This window comes from Nuphar pumila, chromosome 6, assembly GCF_984573655.1.
Source record: "Nuphar pumila chromosome 6, dmNupPumi1.hap1.1, whole genome shotgun sequence".
Taxonomy (NCBI): domain Eukaryota; kingdom Viridiplantae; phylum Streptophyta; class Magnoliopsida; order Nymphaeales; family Nymphaeaceae; genus Nuphar; species Nuphar pumila.
Window position 1 is genome coordinate 89,494,631 of NC_143254.1, and position 23,224 is coordinate 89,517,854.

The 23,224-nt window shown below is 36.0% G+C and overlaps 1 protein-coding gene across 1 annotated transcript in view; it reads left to right on the plus strand.

Moving 5' to 3' along the window:
- Nucleotides 1-1,982: 1,982 nt before the first annotated feature.
- Nucleotides 1,983-23,224, plus strand: part of LOC149835097 (putative N-acetyl-gamma-glutamyl-phosphate reductase, chloroplastic) — a 57,076-nt gene continuing 35,834 nt past the window's right edge. The window contains exons 1-10 of the mRNA XM_090011691.1: nt 1,983-2,044; nt 2,422-2,499; nt 2,625-2,813; nt 3,721-3,828; nt 4,633-4,719; nt 4,882-4,932; nt 5,037-5,108; nt 6,197-6,316; nt 7,226-7,286; nt 11,598-11,678. Of these exons, the coding sequence (XP_089867817.1) occupies nt 2,446-2,499; nt 2,625-2,813; nt 3,721-3,828; nt 4,633-4,719; nt 4,882-4,932; nt 5,037-5,108; nt 6,197-6,316; nt 7,226-7,286; nt 11,598-11,678 (823 nt within the window). The 5' untranslated portion in view covers nt 1,983-2,044; nt 2,422-2,445. The remainder of the gene's footprint in view (nt 2,045-2,421; nt 2,500-2,624; nt 2,814-3,720; nt 3,829-4,632; nt 4,720-4,881; nt 4,933-5,036; nt 5,109-6,196; nt 6,317-7,225; nt 7,287-11,597; nt 11,679-23,224) is intronic.

The window sequence follows — 23,224 nt, forward strand, 5'->3', positions numbered from 1 at the left end:
CTGTACGTCTGTTTTTTTTTATTATGCTGAATGCTAACTCAATCCAACTTAAAAGAAGGATTTGGTTACTAATCCAACTAATGGGATTTGAATTCGGATAGGATGTCTGGTTACATCCAACCGTTGACATCCTTGATAGTAAGCAATTTTTTTTTTTTTGGCCATTGGATTTGGCTTATAGTTTAGATAGTTATATTTTCTTATGCACTTTTTTCAAACAAGCATCTTATTTTAAATGTGAATTTTATGTCTTCAGTGAGTTTTATTTTTTTCATAATCAAAAGTTTATTTTATACCTCATTTATCTATGGCCAGCCGTTGCACCGGTCCTAACGTGGATAAAATCACTTTCGATATAAATTAGGTTTGGGTGGGTGGGTAAGAAAAGCTGAGACGTGCATTTAAATTGCTGAAGAGTAAATTAATAATTTTAAAACAATAATTAGTGCTAATTAAAGGTCAAGCAAAGCAAACAGACATTAGACATTTAAGAATAGGGGCATTTGATTAACAATGCTAAACCTTTGGCACCTAATTGAAAACTTTTAAAAGTTTGGTGGTCATATGAATTAGAGCCAAAAGTTTGGTCTGTATTTGAAAATTTTCCTTCCGTGTTTTTTTTTTCTTTTATGACGGAGAACTTCAGGGATGGCGGTTAAGGGGGAAAGCGGGGCCCGACCCGCCTCGCCCCATTTGGACCGGGGATGAAGGGTATGAAACAGGAATGGAAGCGGGACTAAGGTTAAAATTCATCCCCGTTCGGGGATGAAGGCGGGGATGAACGTACACTTTTCCTCACCACGATCCCAGCCCCGCCCCATCCCCACCACTTTTCCCCGCAATAGCCCCGCCCGCCTCATCCCCGTTTGAACCAGGGATGGAGGACATGAAACAAGGATAAAGGCAGGGGTGAAGGTTAAAATCCATCCCCGTACGGGGATGGAGGTTGTAATCTTGAGGCGGGGCGGGGGTGGAGACCTTGTCCCCAGCCTCGCCTCGCCCCACTGCCATCCCTAGAGAACCTTGGCGCAAACCAGGGAAAACCCGAGATGGCCCCACGACCACCTTGCCTCTTGTGACCACCTCTAAAACCTAGCACACCCTTATTGCAATAATGGCCTTCAATAGTTTGCTAAAATCATGCAAATAAATAGTTAAGAAAACATAGAATATGGAACTAAGACTCGATTTAACGTTGTTTTAACAAATTCCTAAAACAATTTTAATTCAAGTCTTAGTTCCATGTTCTATATTCTATGGTTTCCTTAAGAAAAAACAAGTGTTTTAACCAAGCGTTTTTATTTAGTTTATAAAATAAGGTTGGTATAATAGTGTAGACACCCCAATTTTGCTTGGGTCATTTCACGTTAAGAGTCATGCTAAAATCTAGTGTTTTCCATTTATTTCAAAGTTATTATAAATTCAATTTCATTTTCAAAAATTATGATAGAAAACAGGTGACTTGTTCATTAAAAAATTAATTTTTTTCAAATAAAATCTACTTTAAGTAAAAATTTTACTATCAAAATGATCAGATTTTATTTTGCACTTAAAAAATTAATTAAACCATATGATGTTAGCTTCTAACACATCAAATTGTGCCTGGATTAAAATTTATGGCCAAAACAAATTAAAATGTTATAACGGATCAGAAATACAACCTGGTTTAAAAACACGGAGATCTGAAATTCATATATTCAGTTTTTTATAAACTTCTATAGGTTTGTAAGATCAACAAGATTAAAAAAATATAATACTTTTGTGTTTTTACAGTATTTATGATTTAGATAAACCCAGGCAGGCACAACTTAACTCGGACCCACCACGAAGCCGCTTGACCGCCAGAAAAAATTCAACCGTCCAGATTTCCATGACGTTTTATTACACGTCGGAATCCAAATCAAGAAAAGGGCAATATTGTAATTTCCCATCAACACGAAAGCACTCTTGAACATCGGGCCGTCGTTTTAATAATCGCTCCATTCGATTTCAGCGAAATCGGCGCAAAAGTGCGTCTCTCATTGCGGAATCCGATTCTCCAAAGGTAATTTTCTCCGCAACCTTCAATCTAATGATTAATCCATCATGCGATGCCAAAGTTTCCAATTCTTTTGGGAATTTTTGGATCTAAGTAGGCATGGGAATCGATTCTTACCGTAAAATTGAGAGCAATACCGTTTGTTCGTTTTGGATCTTTTAAAACTTCTAGCGAAATCGAATGATTTCCGAGTTTCTGAAACTATTTCTCGTGCATTTTGATTTTTCTTGGAGTACGTATCTTTTGGTTGAGGAGAGAGGGCTAGGTTGTCAGAAAGTTCGAGTGACTGTAAAAATCTATTTATGCTTCTTTTCGGTTACTTTTTCGGATGGGAAGAGTTTGATATAGTGTTGTTGAGATTGAATCTCTTGGATCTAACCTAGGGGTTTTCGTTGCAAATTGCGGAAATGAGCTCTGTGACGTTCGGATCAGTTCGTTTGGACCATGGATGCACATGGAAGGTCGGTATCTGAAAATATCATTCGCAGGGTCCTGTGCTTTTTTGTGATTTTTTTTTTAAAAATTTTGCATTATTTTTTAAGATTTTGCCTGTAGTGCTCATTTTCTTTTCCATTTACGATAGCAGAATGGAGGGAAGGGTTTTGACCGTTTTGCACTTCCAAAAATTCGGAAGCTGAATGCAAACATGCTCCTTGTGAGAGCTTCAGTAGCTTCGTCTTCACAGACCTTCCCCTCCACAAATCTAGAAAGTACAAGATCTGCAGAGATAGTTCGGGTGGGTGTGCTCGGAGCTAGTGGATACACAGGTTCTGAGGTAAGGTGCTCAAGTTCTTTCCTGATTGGTCTCTGATGGAGTTACACAAAAGCGGCCAACTAAATTGCAATTGCTAGACTACAGTTTGGAAATTATCTTTAATTTCATCTCTTTTTATCAGCTAGATTATATGCTTTTTTCGGGAAATAAATATATCAATAAATGTTGTCTTTAATTGTGGCAGATTAACAGCCTATATTATGCTTAGATTAATAAAAAAATAGCCCAAATTGTTTGTATTTTTCTCAATCATCAGGAAACGGAAACAGTAAACAAGCAATCCCGAATATTTCCCAATGGTTATTCTTGACTTTTGGTGATTGGGTACATGCAAACCAGGAATTTACCTCGATCAGTTATCCTGGGCTCTGTGTGTGTGTGTGTGTGTCGTAGCAAAAAAAACTAGTTGGGATAAGGCTTCATAATGGCCTCTCTCTGACCGACGCCCGCATATACACACAAGTCCATATTGGAGGTGTAGGGTTCTGTTTTATATTTAACTATCAAAGATATGTTCGTAGTCCAATACAAATTTTTTTGCAAAGCATTGGCATGCGCTATATCAATCATCCTTTTCTCCAATATACATTCTTTTAAAAAAAAATTATCTGAATGATTGTAATGATGTTTTTGTATAGGAAACTAAAGCTGTAGTTTATGATGGTGCAGCTTAAGTGAGGTTTAGATTTTCAAAGTTGCCAGTTGTAAGAGGCTACTCTATCTATTCTTGTTTTGACTCTATGTGACAACCTTCTTACAATTGGGTTCTCAGCTTTTGTCTTTTATTCCTTGTCATTAAATTAGATTATGTGAATGAGATATTTATAAATTCTAAAGAATTGTCTAATTCTATATTTGTGATTATTTCTCAATATTTGCTTCCATTTGGTTGTTTTTGTTTAAACAGATTGTGAGGCTTTTAGCAAACCATCCAAACTTTAGGATCACAGTTATGACTGCTGACAGAAAAGCTGGTCAATCGCTTGGATCAGTGTTTCCTCACTTGATTACACAAGTAAGAGCAAATCACTATGCAAGTTCTCAATTTTGTTGTTTCATGTGTAGGATGTGAATTAGATACTATTGAAACTAAGCTTAGACTTCATTTTTGTTGGGGCTAACAACCATGAATTTTATGGTTTTATTTTTTTTTTTTCCATATTTACTTTCACTAGCTTTTTCTTATTTACAATATTTCTGTCCTTTGTTTGTCTGCTAGTTTATCTGATTGATTTCAAATTGTAACTTCTTGCTGCAAGTGTTATTGAACTGCTGTCTAGTCATTGTTCAGATGATCTGGTTGGCCTGCTTGTGTTAAGCCTTATAGTTTCAAGTAAAGGCATGATTGCATGAAACAGGAGGAAACATTCTCAAATATAAGCAATTTGAACTGAAAAACAAAACTGGAATTTATGCCTTCTGTTTTTTACATAGTGGCTGGAAACTGAGACTTATATTTTGGATAGGCTGTAAAGTATGAATATTCTTGTAAGTTATGGTTGATTTTGCTAGTGTAAGGAGTCAACTTGTCATTTCACACTCAGGACATTTGTCCTCTGTAGTGTATGAGCCACACTTGCATAATTTGTGTGTTGTATATGCAGTAAGTTACCCTCATTTAACTACTATATTCTGATACATGCTCAAGCGTCCAATATCTATGCATCTGATAAATTTCATCTTTTATGAAAGTAATCAGCCTCAGAATATAATTTTCTTTGACCTAGGTATTCATGACTACCCAGATCTATCACTTGAAAAGTCTTCATCTTCATGCGTAAGAGAATAATGCTTAGCTACTTATTGATTAAAACTACAGGACTTGCCAAAGCTGGTTGCTGTCAAAGATGCTAACTTCTCTGAAGTTGATGCTGTATTTTGTTGTTTGCCACATGGAACAACACAGGTCCTTTTTCATTTTCCCTTACTTTATGGTGAAATTTGTGAAAAAGAAAATGACTATTTGAAGAAGTATCTTGAAATCTAAATTTTTTTCTTATTGATCCTTGTGTTTCGGCTATTAACTGATGCAATGAAATGGACTGTTTTCATTGATTTCTTACTATAGGAAATTATTAAGGGTCTTCCAAGGGAGATAAAGATTGTTGATCTCTCGGCGGTACGCTTTGTTTGCAGCTCCTATTGAAAACATTTCAAATTTCTTATGAGTTTTGGTCATTGAACTTTATTGTGAAGTTAAGATAGTAAGATAACACATTGCAGGATTTTCGACTCCGTAATATTGATGAATATGAGGAATGGTATGGTCAGCCTCACAGAGCACCAGAATTGCAGGTAACTGTGCTCTTTCTGGCTTTGTTTATAGCAAATAAAGGGAGAAATATATTTGGCACCACTGATAATTGTATAATACCATCCTGTGTAGCCAAAGGTTAGAATTTGAGGTGTTTTTTGCTTAATCTGACCCTTTAGGTGTATCTGTTATTGTTTATTTACTAGAAAACATGCTTTTAATCAAATAATTTCAATGAAAAAACCTGATACCTTTTACTATCAAGTTTTGGTGCAATAGGGCCATTATTTTTAGATTTCTTTAAAACCTGCCTAGACACTATAATTTGATAATCTAACACATGTTTTCCACTGAATAAACTACAGAAACCATATCTGTAGGGTCTGATCTATTAAACAAGCAATACCATATTAAAAAGCTAAGGGAGGTTACTAGAGTATATGTATTATCAATAACACAAAATATGTTCTTGCATATTCTATGGTTTGTGACTAGGATTCAGCCCTAGATAGAAATGATTGGAGAAAAAAACCTTGTAAAGCCAACACCTTGTATACAGGACAAGGCTTGATGAGTTTGATGATTCCATAGGGATCTATTTTTAGTGGATCGTCTTTTTCCTAAAACTACAATTTTGGAGGATATCTAGTACTAGTCACCCGTGTAGTGAATATTTCCCATCTATAAGTAGTAGTTGGTTTCATTTTCATATCGTGCACGACTGCACGTCCATGCATGTGTGCTTGTGAACTCTATATTTTCTCACCAAAATGTTTGAATTGTGTTTAAGGAAAATTTTTCTGTGGCATGTCTTTTTCTTTATTAAGGAGTTCTGCTATATCTTCAGTATTGCAACTGATATTTATCTCAACTTGGTATGTGTTTGGTACTTTTCTTTTATAGGGATGAGCTGTAGGCATAAAAGCAAGTTAAGTTGCTAAGAGTTTCTAATTCACATTTTCTGTACCGTATTTAGTTGTATGACAGCATTCTATTCCTTCACATTTTTGTCTGGTGGTGAACATTGCGAATCTTCTTATTTATTCTGGCTGGTAGGCTTGTTGCTTGAAAAGCTACTGATATTCTCTTTGTTTTGTTTTATTGGTACGGGTATGCTTTTAATCATCAGGAAGAAGCTGTATATGGATTAACAGAGATTTCAAGGGAAGAAATCCAAAATGCACGTCTTGTTGCTAATCCTGGTTGCTACCCAACATCTATTCAGCTCCCTCTTGTTCCTTTGCTAAAGGTTATCAGTCTTTCATTCTAAAGCACTATATGACTGCCTAGCGATAATGCAAACAATTATTCTGCCTCTTTTTTGCATTTCATTACTTCTCCTTCAAATTCCAATGCTAGTTTGAAGTATAGTTAATCTACTATTCAAAAAGGGACTTGGAGTATGAAATTCAAACTTTTTGTCACTTTTGCATCTTAGAACTCAATAGACAATAAAATCTGCATGTGTGTGTGTGTGCGGGCATGCATGTGGATCAGTGGGAGTGATCTGATTGCTCAGGTTGATATGATCATCGATCAAGATTTCTCTGCTCTGTTTTTGTTTTTCTCACTTTTTTAAAAGTGACGAGAAATAAATAAAAATGTCTCATTTCAAATAAATAAATAAGTGAGCTTAGTTTGTAGGTCTGTCTTAAGAGTTCATGGTTAAAGTTACTACTAAAATTTCGCAATCGTTCCCTCGGTTGGAGCTTACAGTATTCCACTGACTCATTGAGATTTATGCCACACATTCAAACAGATGTTCCAGTTTTGTTGTTTAACTGAATCTTATTAACATTTATCTGCAGCAGGATATCAAGGTAAAGAGCATTTTGTGTTCACTTTATGTACATACTCTTCTGTTATATTTGGGGTGCTCATCTTTGACATTGATTGTTTTTGCCTTCTGTTGCTTATGCATGACAACAACATTGTTACCCTTTAAAAGGTTTTTGAATGGAAGTGTTGATCTAGTGCCTACAATCTACAATAACCAATTGAATCACTCAACGTGTTGTTGCATCTGGGCAAACATCGATTGCTTGTTCTCATTATTTTTGTCTTGCTTTTGTGATTTATCCTACTCATGTAACATAAGTGTTAATGGGAGTTTATTGTGTTTGATTTTGTCATTGGTTGGTCTTTTGATTTTCTCCAGGCTCGGCTGATTGAAGTGAGAAATATTATTATTGATGCAAAATCTGGAGTGAGTGGTGCAGGTAAGGGTCAATTTCCCATTAATCTAGTTCTATGTTTTGCTTTTAGATGCTGTAGTTTCTTTTTTGGTCTTTGTAATCATGTTTTATTAGATGCTTAAGGTTTTACTAGTAATGTGCCGGTGCTCTGCACCAAACTAAGAATAGGAGAGAGCGGGGGATGGGGGGGTTACCTGCCGGAACTTTTCCCACAGAAAATGAATATCAAACAGATCGTGTATGTAAATCTTTATATACATATAAACAAACAATATATATATATATATATATATATATATATATATATATATATTCTGAGCCTGGCCAGGGCCAATTATGCCCACAGGCCTAATGGGCGGGCCGTGGGTTGAGCATTTGCCAGCAGGCCGAGGTATGACATGGCCAGGCCAGGTCAACGGCCTGATCCATTAGCAGGCTGGACTGGCCTGGCCTGTTGCCCACCCCTAAGTGAACAGTAGCACAATGCCATCCATGCAGTGCCACATTCAAAATAATGATCACAGAGTTTGGTAGGCCTAACCACCATGCCGTGAACAACAAATCAAACCACTGCTGAGTTCCCCTGAGATTATACAGGTTGAACCACAAAATGCATGCATGCTGATCTCTATAATCTACCGATCACTGCTAGAGTTCCGAACAGAACATTTGGGGCTCTACCCATAACAAGAATTCATGAACTCATCGCATGAAAAATTACAGCCCCACCCAAAGACCCTTGACTCGGTGTTACGAAGAAACCCAAAGCCCTAACTGGCCTTGAACCACAAAAATCTCACATTATAGAAAACACACTTGAGCAGCCCATACTCACTAATCTGGAGTAAGTGGTTCATGTAAGGGTCAATTTCCCACTAATCTGGTTCTATGTTTTGCTTTTAGATACAACAACAACAACAACAACAACAACTACGCCTTCATCCCAAAACAATTGGGGTCAGCGATATGAACCAAAAAAGAAATTCATTTTGGGTCTTCCACATGAATCCTTTTCCTCCAATCATTTCTATCCAACGCCATGTCCTCGGTGAGGTTCAAAGCATTCATATCCTTTCCTATCATCTCCATCCAAGTCTTCCTAGGCCTACCCCGACCTCTTTTAACTAATATATTTTCCCATTTCTCCAACCTTCTAACTGGAGCATCATTAGGCATTCGCCGAATATGTCCAAACCACCGTAAACGATTCTCTCGCATCTTATTTTCAATGGGTGCAACACCTACCTTCTTACGTATCTCTTCGTTCCGAATCTTATCTTTTATTGTATTTCCACACATCCATCTAAGCATCCGCATCTCAGCTACACTCATTTTTTGAATATGATGTCTCTTGGCAGCCCAACATTCCGTACCATATAGTAAAGCAGGTCTAATAGTCGTCCTATAAAACTTTCCCTTCAACCGCAATGGCATTCTACGATCGCACAGCACTCCAGTAGCACTTTTCCATTTCATCCACCCAACCTTTATCCTATGATTTACATCTCCATCAATTTCTCCATACTTTTGAATGATGGATCCCAAATATTTGAAATAATCATTCACCGGTATATCTTGCTCACCAAGCTTCACTACACTCCCATCACTACTTCGTTGCTTACTAAACCGACATTCCATATATTCAGTCTTACTCTTACTCAACTTAAAACCTCTAGCTTCCAATGTCTGTCTCCATAATTCTAACTTAGCATTAACCCCAGCTCTAGACTCATCAATCAAAACAATATCATCAGCAAACAACATACACCACGGTACATTTTCTTGAATTGATCTCGTAAGCTCATCCATCACTATCGCAAATAGGAAAGGGCTTAAAGCAGATCCTTGATGTAACCCAACCGTTATCGGAAAATTGGTTGTCACCCCTCCACAAGTGCGGACATTGGTTACTACTCCTTCATACATATCTTTAATTATACTAATGTACTTGAGAGAAACACCTTTCTTCATCATTGTCCACCAGAGAACGTCCCTAGGTACTCTATCGTATGCCTTCTCTAAATCAATAAAAACCATATGCAAATCTTTGTTCCTCTCTCTATATCTTTCAATAAGTTGTCTAAGAAGATGTATAGCTTTCATAGTTGATCTTCCAGGCATAAAACCAAATTGATTCTCCGATATCATGACAACCTTCCTCAACCTAGACTCAATCACCCTCTCCCAAAGTTTCATAGTATGACTCATGAGTTTTATACCACGATAGTTTGTGCAATCTTGTATATCACCCTTATTCTTATATAAAGGCACCAAAGTACTCTTCCTCCACTCATTAGGCATCTTATTTGTTCGCCAAATCAAGTTAAAAAGATTTGTCAACCATTCTAAACCTTTCTCTCCCAAGCATTTCCAAGCCTCGATAGGTATACCATCTGGGCCAACTGCCCTTCTTGATTTCATTTTCTTCAAAGCCTCTGCAATTTCTTTCTTTTGAATCTTGCGCATGAAGTCACGATTTATCTCATGAAAAGGAATGAAGAAGTCTCCAAGATCTTGAGCATGACTATCATTAAATAGCTTATCAAAATAATCTTTCCATCTCTCCTTAATCTCCTCATCTTTGACTAAAACCCTTTGCGTTTCATCTTTGATACATCTAACCATACCCAAATCCTTCGATTTCCTATCTCTCATCTTTGCAAGCCTATAAATATCCTTCTCGCCTTCTTTGGTATCCAACTTGTCATAAACCTCCTTATATACCTTAGCCCTCGCGTTTCGAACAACTTTTTTAGCTTCCTTCTTTGCTATCATATACTTCTCCAAATTCTCATTATCACGACTCTTACTTAGATTTCTATAACACTCTCTTTTAACCTTAATAGCTAATTTGACATCCTCGTTCCACCATGATGTATCCTTACCTAGTGGTGCACCGCCTTTAGACTCACCCAATACCTCCTTAGCTACTTTTCTCATACCACCCGCTATCTTATTCCACATTGATTCTGAATCCTCCTCGAGACACCAATCAACTTCCTTAACTACGTGCTCTACAAACATTCCTTGTTTAGCTCCTTTCAGTGCCCACCACTTAATTCTAGGATCTATCCTATGTCTATCCCTTTTGCGGCATTGTCTAATTCTAAGATCTAAAATTAAGACTCTATGTTGTGTAGCTACACTTTCTCCTGGTATAACCTTACAATCGATGCAACAACCCCTATCTCTCTTTCTAAGTAGGAAAAAATCTATCTGACTCGTATTAACCCCACTTTTAAATGTTACTAGGTGAGACTCCCTCTTCCTAAACCAAGTGTTTGCTTAGATCATATCATAGGACAAACAAAAATCTAAAATCCTTTCTCCACTTTCATTTCTTTCTCCTATACCATAGCCTCCATGGATATTCTCAAATCCATCCCTACTAATGCCTACATGTCCATTAAGGTCACCGCCGATGAAAAGCTTTTCTCCATAAGATGTCTCTTGTACTACTCCATCTAAATCTTCCCAAAATTGATGCTTAATGGAATCATCTAAACCTACTTGAGGTGCATAAACACTAATAATATTAATAATATCCGTACCTAATACTAATTTAATAAGTAAAATTCTATCACCCTTCCTACGGACCTCAACTACATTATCTATAAACTGACGACTCATAGCAATCCCTACTCCATTCCTATTCCTATTTATTCCTGTATACCAAATCTTATATCCCCAAGGTTCTATCACTTTAGCTTTCTCACCTACCCATTTGGTCTCTTGAAGACATAAAATATCAATCTTTCTCCTACACATAACATCTACTAACTCTACCAACTTACCAGTTAAAGACCCTATGTTCCAAGTGGCTAACCTAATTTTATGGTCTTGGACTAACTTCTTTACCCCCACCCGTCCAACAAAGTGAGGGAACCCTTGCCTATTTGACACCACACCCGGGCGCCGGTGTGACGCGTCGCTTCTGGGCGACGACCTAGCAACCCTTGCACATTTATCACTGCCTCCGGGCCTAGAGAGTACAGCGCGTCGCTCAGTAGAGAACGCCCCAACGAAATTCTCATATTGGTTCATTTTCATAGGATATGACAAAGTTTTTATGTTGGCTGTCACAGGCCTACCGCAACCCTCCTCCTTTATCCGGGCTTGGGATCGGCAGTGTATAACTACACAGGCGGAGTTGTTTTGCTTTTAGATGTTGTAGTTTTTTTTTTGGTCTTTTTAATCATGTTTTATTTGATGTTTAAGGCTTTATTTCCCTTATAATATGTGTTTGATACTTAATAATTTCACTTTTCTTTGTTGACTATGCAATTTTATTTTTTTAATAAACTTACAGGATTGCGTTGTGGAACATTCTTGTAGGACGTGGTGCAAAGGAGGCAAATTTGTATACTGAAATTGCCGAGGGAATACACTCTTATGGAATCACTAAGCACCGTCATGGTATGCATGGCTGAATTCACATTAGATAAACTTTTTCAATTTTGTAGTTGCAGTGCCATAAACCTTCTTCCTCCCCTTTTTTTCTCATGTGTGCATTCATGCATGCATTTTTTTTTCATTCCATTCAACCCCCGCATAGGTTATGCTATATTGAGTTACTAGCTATTGCTTACACTGGCGCGTTGAGTCCAATTAAATGGATTTCTGCATGGTTTATGACATGTATATATATATATATGTGTGTGTGTGTGTGTTTTGTATATAGTTTTTGTTGAAGATGAGTGCACCACAAATTTGGTATTGGCAAGTAGAATCTCACTAATGAATTTTTTATGTAGATCTGACCATATACATGGGTTTATTATGGATCATTTACCATGGAGCAGACTTTGAACCAATAAATTCAAATATTAAAATATATTTTGATAAGCACACGGATGCTCCATTTTGTGTTAAAATGTGACTATCAGAAAAATGACTTTTCACATCCATTTTGCTAGATGGGCAACGTGATTGAAATGCTACTCATTCAATGAAGTACGATCATTTGCATTATACTTCTAAACCCTTCTGCAATCCATGAATCCATTTTGCAGCCTCACCTTTTCCACATTCACTTGTGGAAATTTAGTAGCCTTCCATTGGAGAAGACCTCTTCTAATGTGAGTGATGTTGCTCTGAAAGCTAATAATCTAGTTCGTACCCATAAGTTTGTATACCTTTCCAGTTGGGGCCTAGTGATATTGTAATCATATTGCCCTCAACAATGCAAGCTCCAGTTCTTTTGCTTTGGGTTTTACCTCCAGAAGTTTCTATCCTATATGGTGCTTCTATGGTGGTACTGTACAGTTAAATTGTATTGTACTTCCTATATATATATATATATCCACTAGGGGTAAAATAGTCTTTTCCTTATAACACGCATATTCCTCTTGGAATATGTTTTTCTTTTCTTTCTTTATTTTTTTCCTTTTTCTTTTTCTCCTTTTCTTTTTTCCTTTTCATCATTGGAGGGTGTTAAAATGTAATATATATATATATATATATATATATATATATATATATATATATATATAATAGAATTAGACATACCTTACCTAGTTAAGTTCCACTTGGAACTTAACTAGAAAGGTAACCGTTGGACTAGTCCAATCCAATGGCTACAAGGAGAGCTCCTTAAGAGCTCTCCTCTTCCCACTTGTATATATAGGGGTGCAACCCCTCTTGTAACTTACTTAATGCTTCTTAAGCATTTTAGCATTTTCAATAAAGATTATTTTTATTTTTTTTGTTTCCATTATACCCTTTTTAAGGGTTATGTTCAAGTGTCTCTCTAGACACTCTCTCTTGCGGATCTAAGTACTTTTGTGGAAGATCCTCACTTCATTTCATGGTATCAGAGCAAGGTTCATCCTACATTGTGAAGATTTCTTGCCTCATTTTCCGTGCCAAGCTTGCAAAGGTGTTTTATCACCTTGGTTGTGGCTCTTGAAGCTTCTTTTGAAGGAAGGAGAGAAAAGAAGACTCGTTTACAACAAAATATTGTGTTTGCTTTCTTTTACTCTCTCTTTCTTCTCTTTATTTTTTGTTGTTGTTTCCCTCCTGCATTTTATCACCCTTGTAAAAGATGGATGATCATGATAAAATCACCATCATACCCATGAAGCTAAACGACACAAATTATGTAATGTGGGCTTCGATAATGAAGCACCACATATGGGGCAAAGGGCTATGGGGCATAGTAGATGGTTCTGATTAAGAACCTAAACTTGTTCTCACCAAAATGGAAGGTGATAAAAAAGTTCATTTAACCGAAGGAGAGAAATGCAAAGCCTTAGCCAACTATGAAAAAAGTTAGAAGGAATGGAGAATAGGGCATGCTAAAATCATGTCATGGCTAATCAGTAGCGTTGACATCAAAAAATGCTCTAGTCTCGCCAAATTTGAGCATGCCGATAAGGCATGGGAATACCTTAAAAATATGTATTCCCTCAAAGATATTGCACGTGTGCAATCTTCAAGAAAAGGTTAGATCAATGACTCAAAGTGACAAAACTATACGAGAATACTACAATGAATTGCCCGAACTTTGGGGTGAATTAGCTATTTTAGAGCCAAAATGACATTGTCCCGATGATATTGAGCTCTGTCAAAAGCAACTTGACATGGAGCATTTTTATCAATTTGTAAACGGTCCATGACCGGAATTCGAGTCGACTAAATCGTCTCTTCTTCATCGGGGAAAAGTTTCCTCTATTATCGATACTATAGAGGAACTAACTATGGAAGAAAACAGAATCAAGAAGAATACTCCAAAGACTGAAGATGATTTCATTATAGTTGTATTTAGACCTGGGAATCATGTGCGATCTTATAGACCACCACATTTTAACCAATAAAGTGGTGACTATGACAAGAAAAAGGTTATTTGCCATCATTGGCATGAACCAAGACACTACAAGCCTCAGTGTCCCAAGCTTAAGGAGCTCAGAGAAAAGAGAGTTGCGATTGCTGGATCGGAGACCAAAGATCAAGATGCACCAGTTTCTATGGCTCAGCTAATGAAGATTCTCCAACCTCTCATCAACGGAGCTTCTTCTTCATCTGAAGCTTCGACCGGGGCAACTGCTTTATCTTTTTCCGATCCAGGTAACTTCTCTTGGCTTCTTGACTATGGTGCTTCATTCCATATGACTTCAAATGATAAAAGTATATTTGAATGTGTTAAAAATAAAATAAGTGTGTCAAAAGTTTTTACAACTGATGGAACTTCTCTTGAAATAGAAGGAATAAGAAATTTTGCAAAAATTCATAAAACTAAGAATTTTTTTATCCTAGAAGTTAGATATATTCCCAAATTAAATTTAAATCTTTTATCCGTTTCTCAAATATCTGACCATGTGTGTAATATTTCATTTTCTTCTCATGGTTGTTGGGTACATGATCGCCAGTCAGGAAAGCTGATTGGGGCAGACCATAGAGAGGGAGGACTCTATTACATGGTTTTTTTGGAAATGCCAAAGAATGCCTTTTGTTATAACATTCAGAAAAATGGGTTGGAGTTGTGGCACAAAAGACTAGGTCATCCACATATAGCCAAAATCCAACATTTTTCAAATCTATGAAAATTTTGTAACTAAAACATTTACTTGTAAATATTGTATTCTTGACAAAATGAAAAGATTACCATTTCAGAACAAAACTTTTATTTCTTCAAGACCACTTGAATTAGTACACCCGGATGTTTGGGGTCCAGCACCAATAATTTCTAAAGGTGGATTTGCCTATTATGTTATCTTTGTCGTTGATTTTTTCAGGCATACATGAATTTACTTTCTTAAACATAAGTCTGAAGTATTTTCATACTTTCAGACATTTCATAATATGGTTAAAAACAAGTTTCAAAATGATATTTCCATTTTCCGCACAAATTTAGGGGGAGAATTTTTGTCTAAAGATTTTAAAAATTACCTTAACTTACATGGCATCACACATCAAAGGTCTTGTCCATACACACCTCAACAAAATGGGCTGGTAAACATCACCATATTATGGAAACCACTAAGACTTTATTAATAGAAAATCAAGTCCCAAAAGATTTTTTTGGGCAGAGGCTGCCTTAACTGCCATCTATCTGATTAATAGGATGACATTCTCTTCTTTGCAAAATATAACTCCAATTGAAAAACTTGTGAACCTTTCTCCAGATTACTCTAGACTGAGAATATTTGGATGCAAGTGTTTTATATTTATGGACAAAAATGATAAATTTTCTCCTCGTGCGATTCCCTGTGCCTTTTCAGGATATGCCGAAAATAAAAAATGTTATAGGTGTCTTGACTTAAAGAATGATAGATTATATGTATCAAGAAATGTTTCTTTTTTAGAAAAAGAGATCTTCTTTGATTTTGAAAAACCAAAGGACGTCACTGAGTACTCTTTACTCTTTTTTGTTAGATCTGACATCAAAATCTGATGAATATGATCTTGACTATAACTTTGATAATGATCAAGGTATTATTGATCTTGATCATAATGTTGACAATGAAAAAGTTCATAGAGACACTAGTATACAATATTTCAGACGACAAGAGCCTAATTTTCCATATGCACTTGAAAGATATCCTGACATTCCAACCAGACGGTCATCCCGAGTCTCGAGGCCTCCGGGAAAATTTGTATCATACAAATCCTTCTCACCTACATATAGGGCAATTATTGCATTAATTCACTCATATGAGGAACCATCTACATACTTTCAAGCAAAAAATGATGTCAAATTGATATAAGCCATGAAAGTTGAGTTAAATGCACTCGAAAAGGCTTCTACATGGACTATACAAGACTTTTCTCTAGGCAAGAAACCTATAGGATGTCGATGGGTTTATAAGGTTAAAACCAAGAGTGATGGCACTCTTGAAAGATATAAAGCACGATTAATAGCCAAAGGTTATGCTCAAGAATATGGCATTGATTATGAAGAAACCTTTGCCCTTGTTGCTCATATGACAACAGTCAGGACCTTAATTGCCTTAGCTCCCATCAAAAAATGATTCATATTTTAGATGGATGTCAAAAATGCATTTCTAAATGTATAGCTAGTTGAAGAAGTGTACATGAAAGCCCTTTCAGGTCTTAGTATTCCTAAGGGTAAAACCCTTTGCTTAGAAAAAACTCTTTATAGCCTTAAACAAGCACCAAAAGCTTGGTATGATAGGATTAGTCGTGTTATACTTGATATTGGTTTTCAATTATGTTTTACTGACACTGCTTTGTTTATTAAGAATTCTGATGCAAGTATTATTGTGCTTTTTCTATATGTGGATGATATGATCATCACCCGAAGCGATAAATAGGGAGTTGAAAACATCAAAACACTTCTCAAATCTCACTTTGAAATGACTGATTTAGGTTTATTGAGATATTTTTTAGGCATTGAAGTCGCCTATTCTCTTAGGGGATATTTATTATCTCAGACTAAATTTGCTCTTGACATTGTTTCCAAGTCTGGAATTACAGATGATAAGAAAGTAGACACTCCAGAAGTTGTTAATGTTAAAATGAAGATTGATGATGGAGAACTTCTTAAAAACCCTACTCCTTACAGACAGCTTGTCGGGGCACTTTCTTATCTATCCATTACCAGGCCAGACATATCACATGTTGTTCACACAGCAAGCCAGTTTCAACATGCTCCCACCTCTGTTCACATGGGAGCACTCATGCATATTATCAGATACATCCAGTTCTCTCTTTCACGAGGACTTTTCTTGTCTTCCTCTTCCTCACTTGATTTAATTGCATATACTGATGCTGATTGGGGATGTGATCTCAATAACAGACGAATCTTTAATCTCGTGGACGTGCAAAAAACAGAAGAAGGTCTCTCTCTCATCCACCGAAGCTGAATACCGAGCCATGACAACCACGACTATGGAAGTAGTTTGGATTTGACGTTTGCTTGCTGACATGAGAGCTGAAGCAACAAAAGCTTCACGAATGTGTTGCGACAACAAGAGTGTGATCCACATTGCAAGCAACATAACATTTCACGAACACACCAAACACATCGTCGGAGAGGAATATCTACATGGGACAATTGATCTGCCATATGTTACTTCAGAATATCAGTTAACAGACTTCTTTACAAAGCCTCTCGCTGCTCCCATATTTCACTTCCTCTTAGACAAACTTTCGATCATTGTACCGTAAGTTTGAGGGAGAGTGTTAAAATGTAAAATATATATAATAATATTCATATTATTATTATATATATTTATGTATTTTTTAACTTTTATTTTTCTGTATTTTTCTTTAGTTCTTTTAGTGTCTAGTTCTAATAGAACTAAACATACCTTATCTAGTTAAGTTCCACTTGGAACTTAACTAGAAAGGTAACCGTTGGACTAGTCCAACGGCTACAAGGAGAGCTCCTTAAGAGATCTTCTCTTCCTACTTGTATATATAGGGGTCCCACTTGTATATATAGGGGTGCAGCCCCTCTTGTAACTTAATGCTTCTTAAGCATTTTCAATAAAGATTATTTTTATTTCTTTTTATTTCCATTATACCCTTTTTAAGGGTTATGTTCAAGTGTCTCTTTAAACACTCTCTCTTGCGGATCTAAGTACTTTTGTGGAAGATCCTCACTTCATTTTAAAGGGGTCCTACCATAAAGTCGTTGGACCCCTTCAACGGTCATAAATATGACCGTCGGAGGGGCTCCAATGACTCTATGGGAGCCCCTCCTTGGGTCCCATTTTGTCTATAAATAAAGGGGCATGCCCCATGTATTCTCAAGCTTCTTGGAAGCTATTCTCAATAGAAGATCAATATTTTTTTTTCTCTCTTTGTGTTTTTGCCACTTAGTGGCTTATTGTATTTTTGCCCATTAGTGGCTCTTTGCTTCAGTGCTTGTACATTTGCTAGTCACTTTGTGACTTTTATATTTTGTGACATGGTATCAGAGCCTTGCTTGTGAAAGCTCTATTTGAAGACTTCTCAAGAGTAATGTATTTTATCATCTTATTTTTTGCTCTTCATCACTCTTTTCTGAAATGGTGGACAAAGATTCAAAGATTGATTTTTCTTTCAAGTTGAATGAAACAAATTATAGGATGTGGGCAGCCGCCATGGAAAATAATCTCAAAGGTAAAAAACTTTGGGGTTATGTGTGTGGAACCGTTCCAAAACCACAACTAAATCTTACAAAGGAGGGAAATGAAGAGAAGGCCTTTAATGAAGAAGAGAAGGCCAAAGCTATTCAAGAATACCAATCTAAGATGGAAGATTGGGAAAGTGAGCACGCCAGGATATTGCCATGGTTCATGAACAATGTGGAACTCAAAATATGTGCTAATCTTGCAAAATGCAAGAGAGCAAACGAAACTTGGTTTTTATGAAAGGTATGCATACTCAACGAGACCTTGCTAGACATTTTTTCTTGCAAGAAAAAATAAGAGAAACTAAGCTAGGGGATATGAGTATTAGAGACTACTATAGTGCTCTATCCTCTTTATGGGATGAAATCACCCTTCTCAAACTTCAATAGGAAGGAAGTGCTATTGTCATGAGGCAAGAGCAAATGAAAAGAGAGATATTCTTTCAATTTATTCATGGGTTTCATCCCGAATTCGAACAATTAAGAGGGTCTCTTCTTCATAGGGATTCTACCCCTCTTAGTGAAATATTAGCGGATTTATGCCAAGAACAAACTCTCTTGGCCTTAAAAAAAGATATTGATGAAGTACATGCGGTTTCAAGACCGAAAAACAATGTGAGGACTTATAAGCCACCTCACTTTTGGAAAAATAATAATGGTGGTGGAAGAAAGATTATTTGCCATCACTGCAATGAACCGGGTCATGTTCGACCGGATTGTCCTAAGTTGAAAAAAAAAGGTGGCTTCCGTTGGAAAGACTTCAAGCATCTCAAATGAAAAACCATAAGGATGGAGACATAAAAGACTCTATTATACAATTCACTGAAGCTCTCCAATAATTCATGAGAATCAACTTCTCCACACCTTTCACTTTCGGTGCCGCAATATCATCAATCCCAGGTATGTCCTCTTGGATTCTTGATTCGGGTGTCTCTTTCCATATGACTTCAAATGCATCTCTTTTATCAAAACCAAGTCTCAATACTTTTAAATCTTTTGTTTTCACCGCCGATGGAACATCACTAGATGTTGAAGGAATAGGAAATCTTGAGAAAGTTTATGGCCAAAACAAAGAGTTTTATGTTCCAAAAATAAGAATTATTCCAAAACTTAATTTAAATCTTTTTTCGGTTTCTCAAATCACCGATTTTGGATGTAGTGTCTCTTTTTCACCAACCCATTGCTATGTGCAGGATCTTCGGTCCGAGAAGCAGATTGGGCAAGGCCATAGAAGAGGAGACCTATATTATATGGATTTTTTGTCTTTGTCATCCAAATCATTTTGTAATCATGTTCAAACTAAAGATGTTGAGACTTGGCATAAGAGGCTTGGTCATCCTAGCATTTCCAAATTATATCTCTTTTCATTCTTGCAAAAATTTTGTAATGAAAAATCATTTACTTGCAATGATTGTATCCTTGGAAAAATGCATCCGCTTTTGTATTCACATAATAAATTTGTTTCCAAAAAACCATTTGAACTAGTGCATTTCGATGTATAGGGACCGGCACCCGTCATATCCAAAGGAGGTTATTCATATTATGTTATCTTTATTGATGACTTTACTAGATACACATGGGTGTATTTTATTAAAAATAAATCCGATGCTTTCTCTAATTTTAAAGAATTTCATGCTCTTATTCAAAATCAATTTCAAAGCAACATAGCTATTTTTAGGTCCGATTCCGAAGGAGAATATATGTCAAAGGAATTTCAAAACTATTTCAAACTAAATGGAATTACACATAAAAAGTCTTGTCCAAAAACCCCTCAACAAAATGGTCTTGCCGAGAGGAAGCATAGGCATCTCATTGATACAACAAGGACTCTTCTTGTTTCAAAAGGTGTTCCAAAAAACTTTTGGGCTGAAGCCATTCTTACCGCAACTTATCTCATAAATCAAATGTCTTCCTCCTCTCTTAAAAATATTTCTCCTTTTGAAAAATTGTTCAAAATATCTCCGGATTTTAAGAGACTAAGAATTTTTTGTTGCAAGTATTACGTTCTCTTTCAAGGACAAGATAAACTATCACCAAAAGCTCTTGAATCTGCTTTTATTGGCTATGGTGAGAATAAAAAAGGTTATAGATGTTATAATATACAAAACAATAAACTCCATGTCTTTAGGAATGTAACCTTCTTTGAAGAACAAAATGGTTTTGAAATTCAAAAGTCTAAAGAAGAAGTTGATTACTCTTTACTATTTGACTTAGTACCTAGAACTAAGTCTAACAATGATTTAATTTGTGATGACAATCAAATTGATGGTTTGTCTCCCATAATTGATGATTCTTATAGTGAGAACCCTAATGGCATTCATGTTTATGCTCGGTGTGAGGGAAATGAACACCAAAATGCTTTTGATAGATACTCTCAAGATCTCTCCTTAGAAGATCAAGTTGAAGAAACCCAACTTAGGCGATCCTCTAGAAATAGTAGACCTCAAAAATTCGTGTCACATGACTCTTTTTCTTCAACATATAGAACTTGCTTAATGATGATACACTCCTATGATGAACCTTCTAATTTTAAAGAAGCTATGCAACACTCACATAGGATTGACGCTATGACATTAAAACTAGAAGCTCTCAAGAAGGCAAATACTTGAACCATAGTAAGTCAACCATTAGGCAAAAAGGCTATTGGGTGTAGATGGATATATAAGGTCAAAGGTCAAAATTAAAAGTGATGGAACAATATGCCTTCCTCCTCTCTTAAAAATATTTCTCCTTTTGAAAAATTGTTGAAAATATCTCCGGATTTTAAGAGACTAAGAATTTTTTGTTGCAAGTGTTACGTTCTCTTTCAAGGACAAGATAAACTATCACCAAAAGCTCTTGAATCTGCTTTTATTGGCTATGGTGAGAATAAAAAAGGTTATAGATGTTATAATATACAAAACAATAAACTCCTTGTCTTTAGGAATGTAACCTTCTTTGAAGAACAAAATGGTTTTGAAATTCAAAAGTCTAAAGAAGAAGTTGATTACTCTTTACTATTTGACTTAGTACCTAGAACTAAGTCTAACAATGATTTAATTTGTGATGACAATCAAATTGATGGTTTGTCTCCCATAATTGATGATTCTTATAGTGAGAACCCTAATGGCATTCATGTTTATGCTCGGTGTGAGGGAAATGAACACCAAAATGCTTTTGATAGATACTCTCAAGATCTCTCCTTAGAAGATCAAGTTGAAGAAACCCAACTTAGGCGATCCTCTAGAAATAGTAGACCTCAAAAATTCGTGTCACATGACTCTTTTTCTTCAACATATAGAACTTGCTTAATGATGATACACTCCTATGATGAACCTTCTAATTTTAAAGAAGCTATGCAACACTCACATAGGATTGACGCTATGACATTAAAACTAGAAGCTCTCAAGAAGGCAAATACTTGAACCATAGTAAGTCAACCATTAGGCAAAAAGGCTATTGGGTGTAGATGGATATATAAGGTCAAAGGTCAAAATTAAAAGTGATGGAACAATATGCCTTCCTCCTCTCTTAAAAATATTTCTCCTTTTGAAAAATTGTTGAAAATATCTCCGGATTTTAAGAGACTAAGAATTTTTTGTTGCAAGTGTTACGTTCTCTTTCAAGGACAAGATAAACTATCACCAAAAGCTCTTGAATCTGCTTTTATTGGCTATGGTGAGAATAAAAAAGGTTATAGATGTTATAATATACAAAACAATAAACTCCATGTCTTTAGGAATGTAACCTTCTTTGAAGAACAAAATGGTTTTGAAATTCAAAAGTCTAAAGAAGAAGTTGATTACTCTTTACTATTTGACTTAGTACCTAGAACTAAGTCTAACAATGATTTAATTTGTGATGACAATCAAATTGATGGTTTGTCTCCCATAATTGATGATTCTCATAGTGAGAACCCTAATGACATTCATGTTTATGCTCGGTGTGAGGGAAATGAACACCAAAATGCTTTTGATAGATACTCTCAAGTTCTCTCCTTAGAAGATCAAGTTGAAGAAACACAACTTAGGCGATCCTCTAGAAATAGTAGACCTCAAAAATTCGTGTCACATGACTCTTTTTCTTCAATATATAGAACTTGCTTAATGATGATACACTCCTATGATGAACCTTCTAATTTTAAAGAAGCTATGCAACACTCACATAGGATTGACGCTATGACATTAAAACTAGAAGCTCTCAAGAAGGCAAATACTTGAACCATAGTAAGTCAACCATTAGGCAAAAAGGCTATTGGGTGTAGATGGATATATAAGGTCAAAGGTCAAAATTAAAAGTGATGGAACATTAGAAAGATATAAAGCAAGGTTGGTTGCTAAGGGATACGCCCAAGAATATGGAGTCTACTATGAGGAAACTTTTGCTCCGATAGCTAGGATGACAAGTGTACGAACTTTAATTGCTTTAGCATCCATCAAACAATGGCCTATCTATCAACTTGATGTTAAAAATGCTTTTTTAAATGAGAATCTTAGTGAAAAAGTGTTTATGGATCTTCCACCGGATCTTGATATTGGTAAAGAAAATGTTCTAAAACTTAACAAGGCTCTTTATGGTCTCAAACAAGCTCTAAAAGCTTGGTATGATTTATTTAGCAAAGTAGTTCTTGCTAATGGTTTTTCCTCTTGTTATACTGATATTGTTTTGTTTGTGAAGACTGTAGGAGATCACATTACTATCTTATTGTTGTATGTGAATGATATGATCATCACTGAAAATGATAAAAAAGACATTGCTCTTATTAAGAATATTCTCAAAGAAAATTTTGATATATCTGACCTTGATTTTCTAAGGTATTTTCTAGGGATTGAGGTGACATATTCTCCAAGGGGGTAAGTCTTATTTCAGATGAAGCTTGCATCTGACATTATTGCTCGGTCTGGTC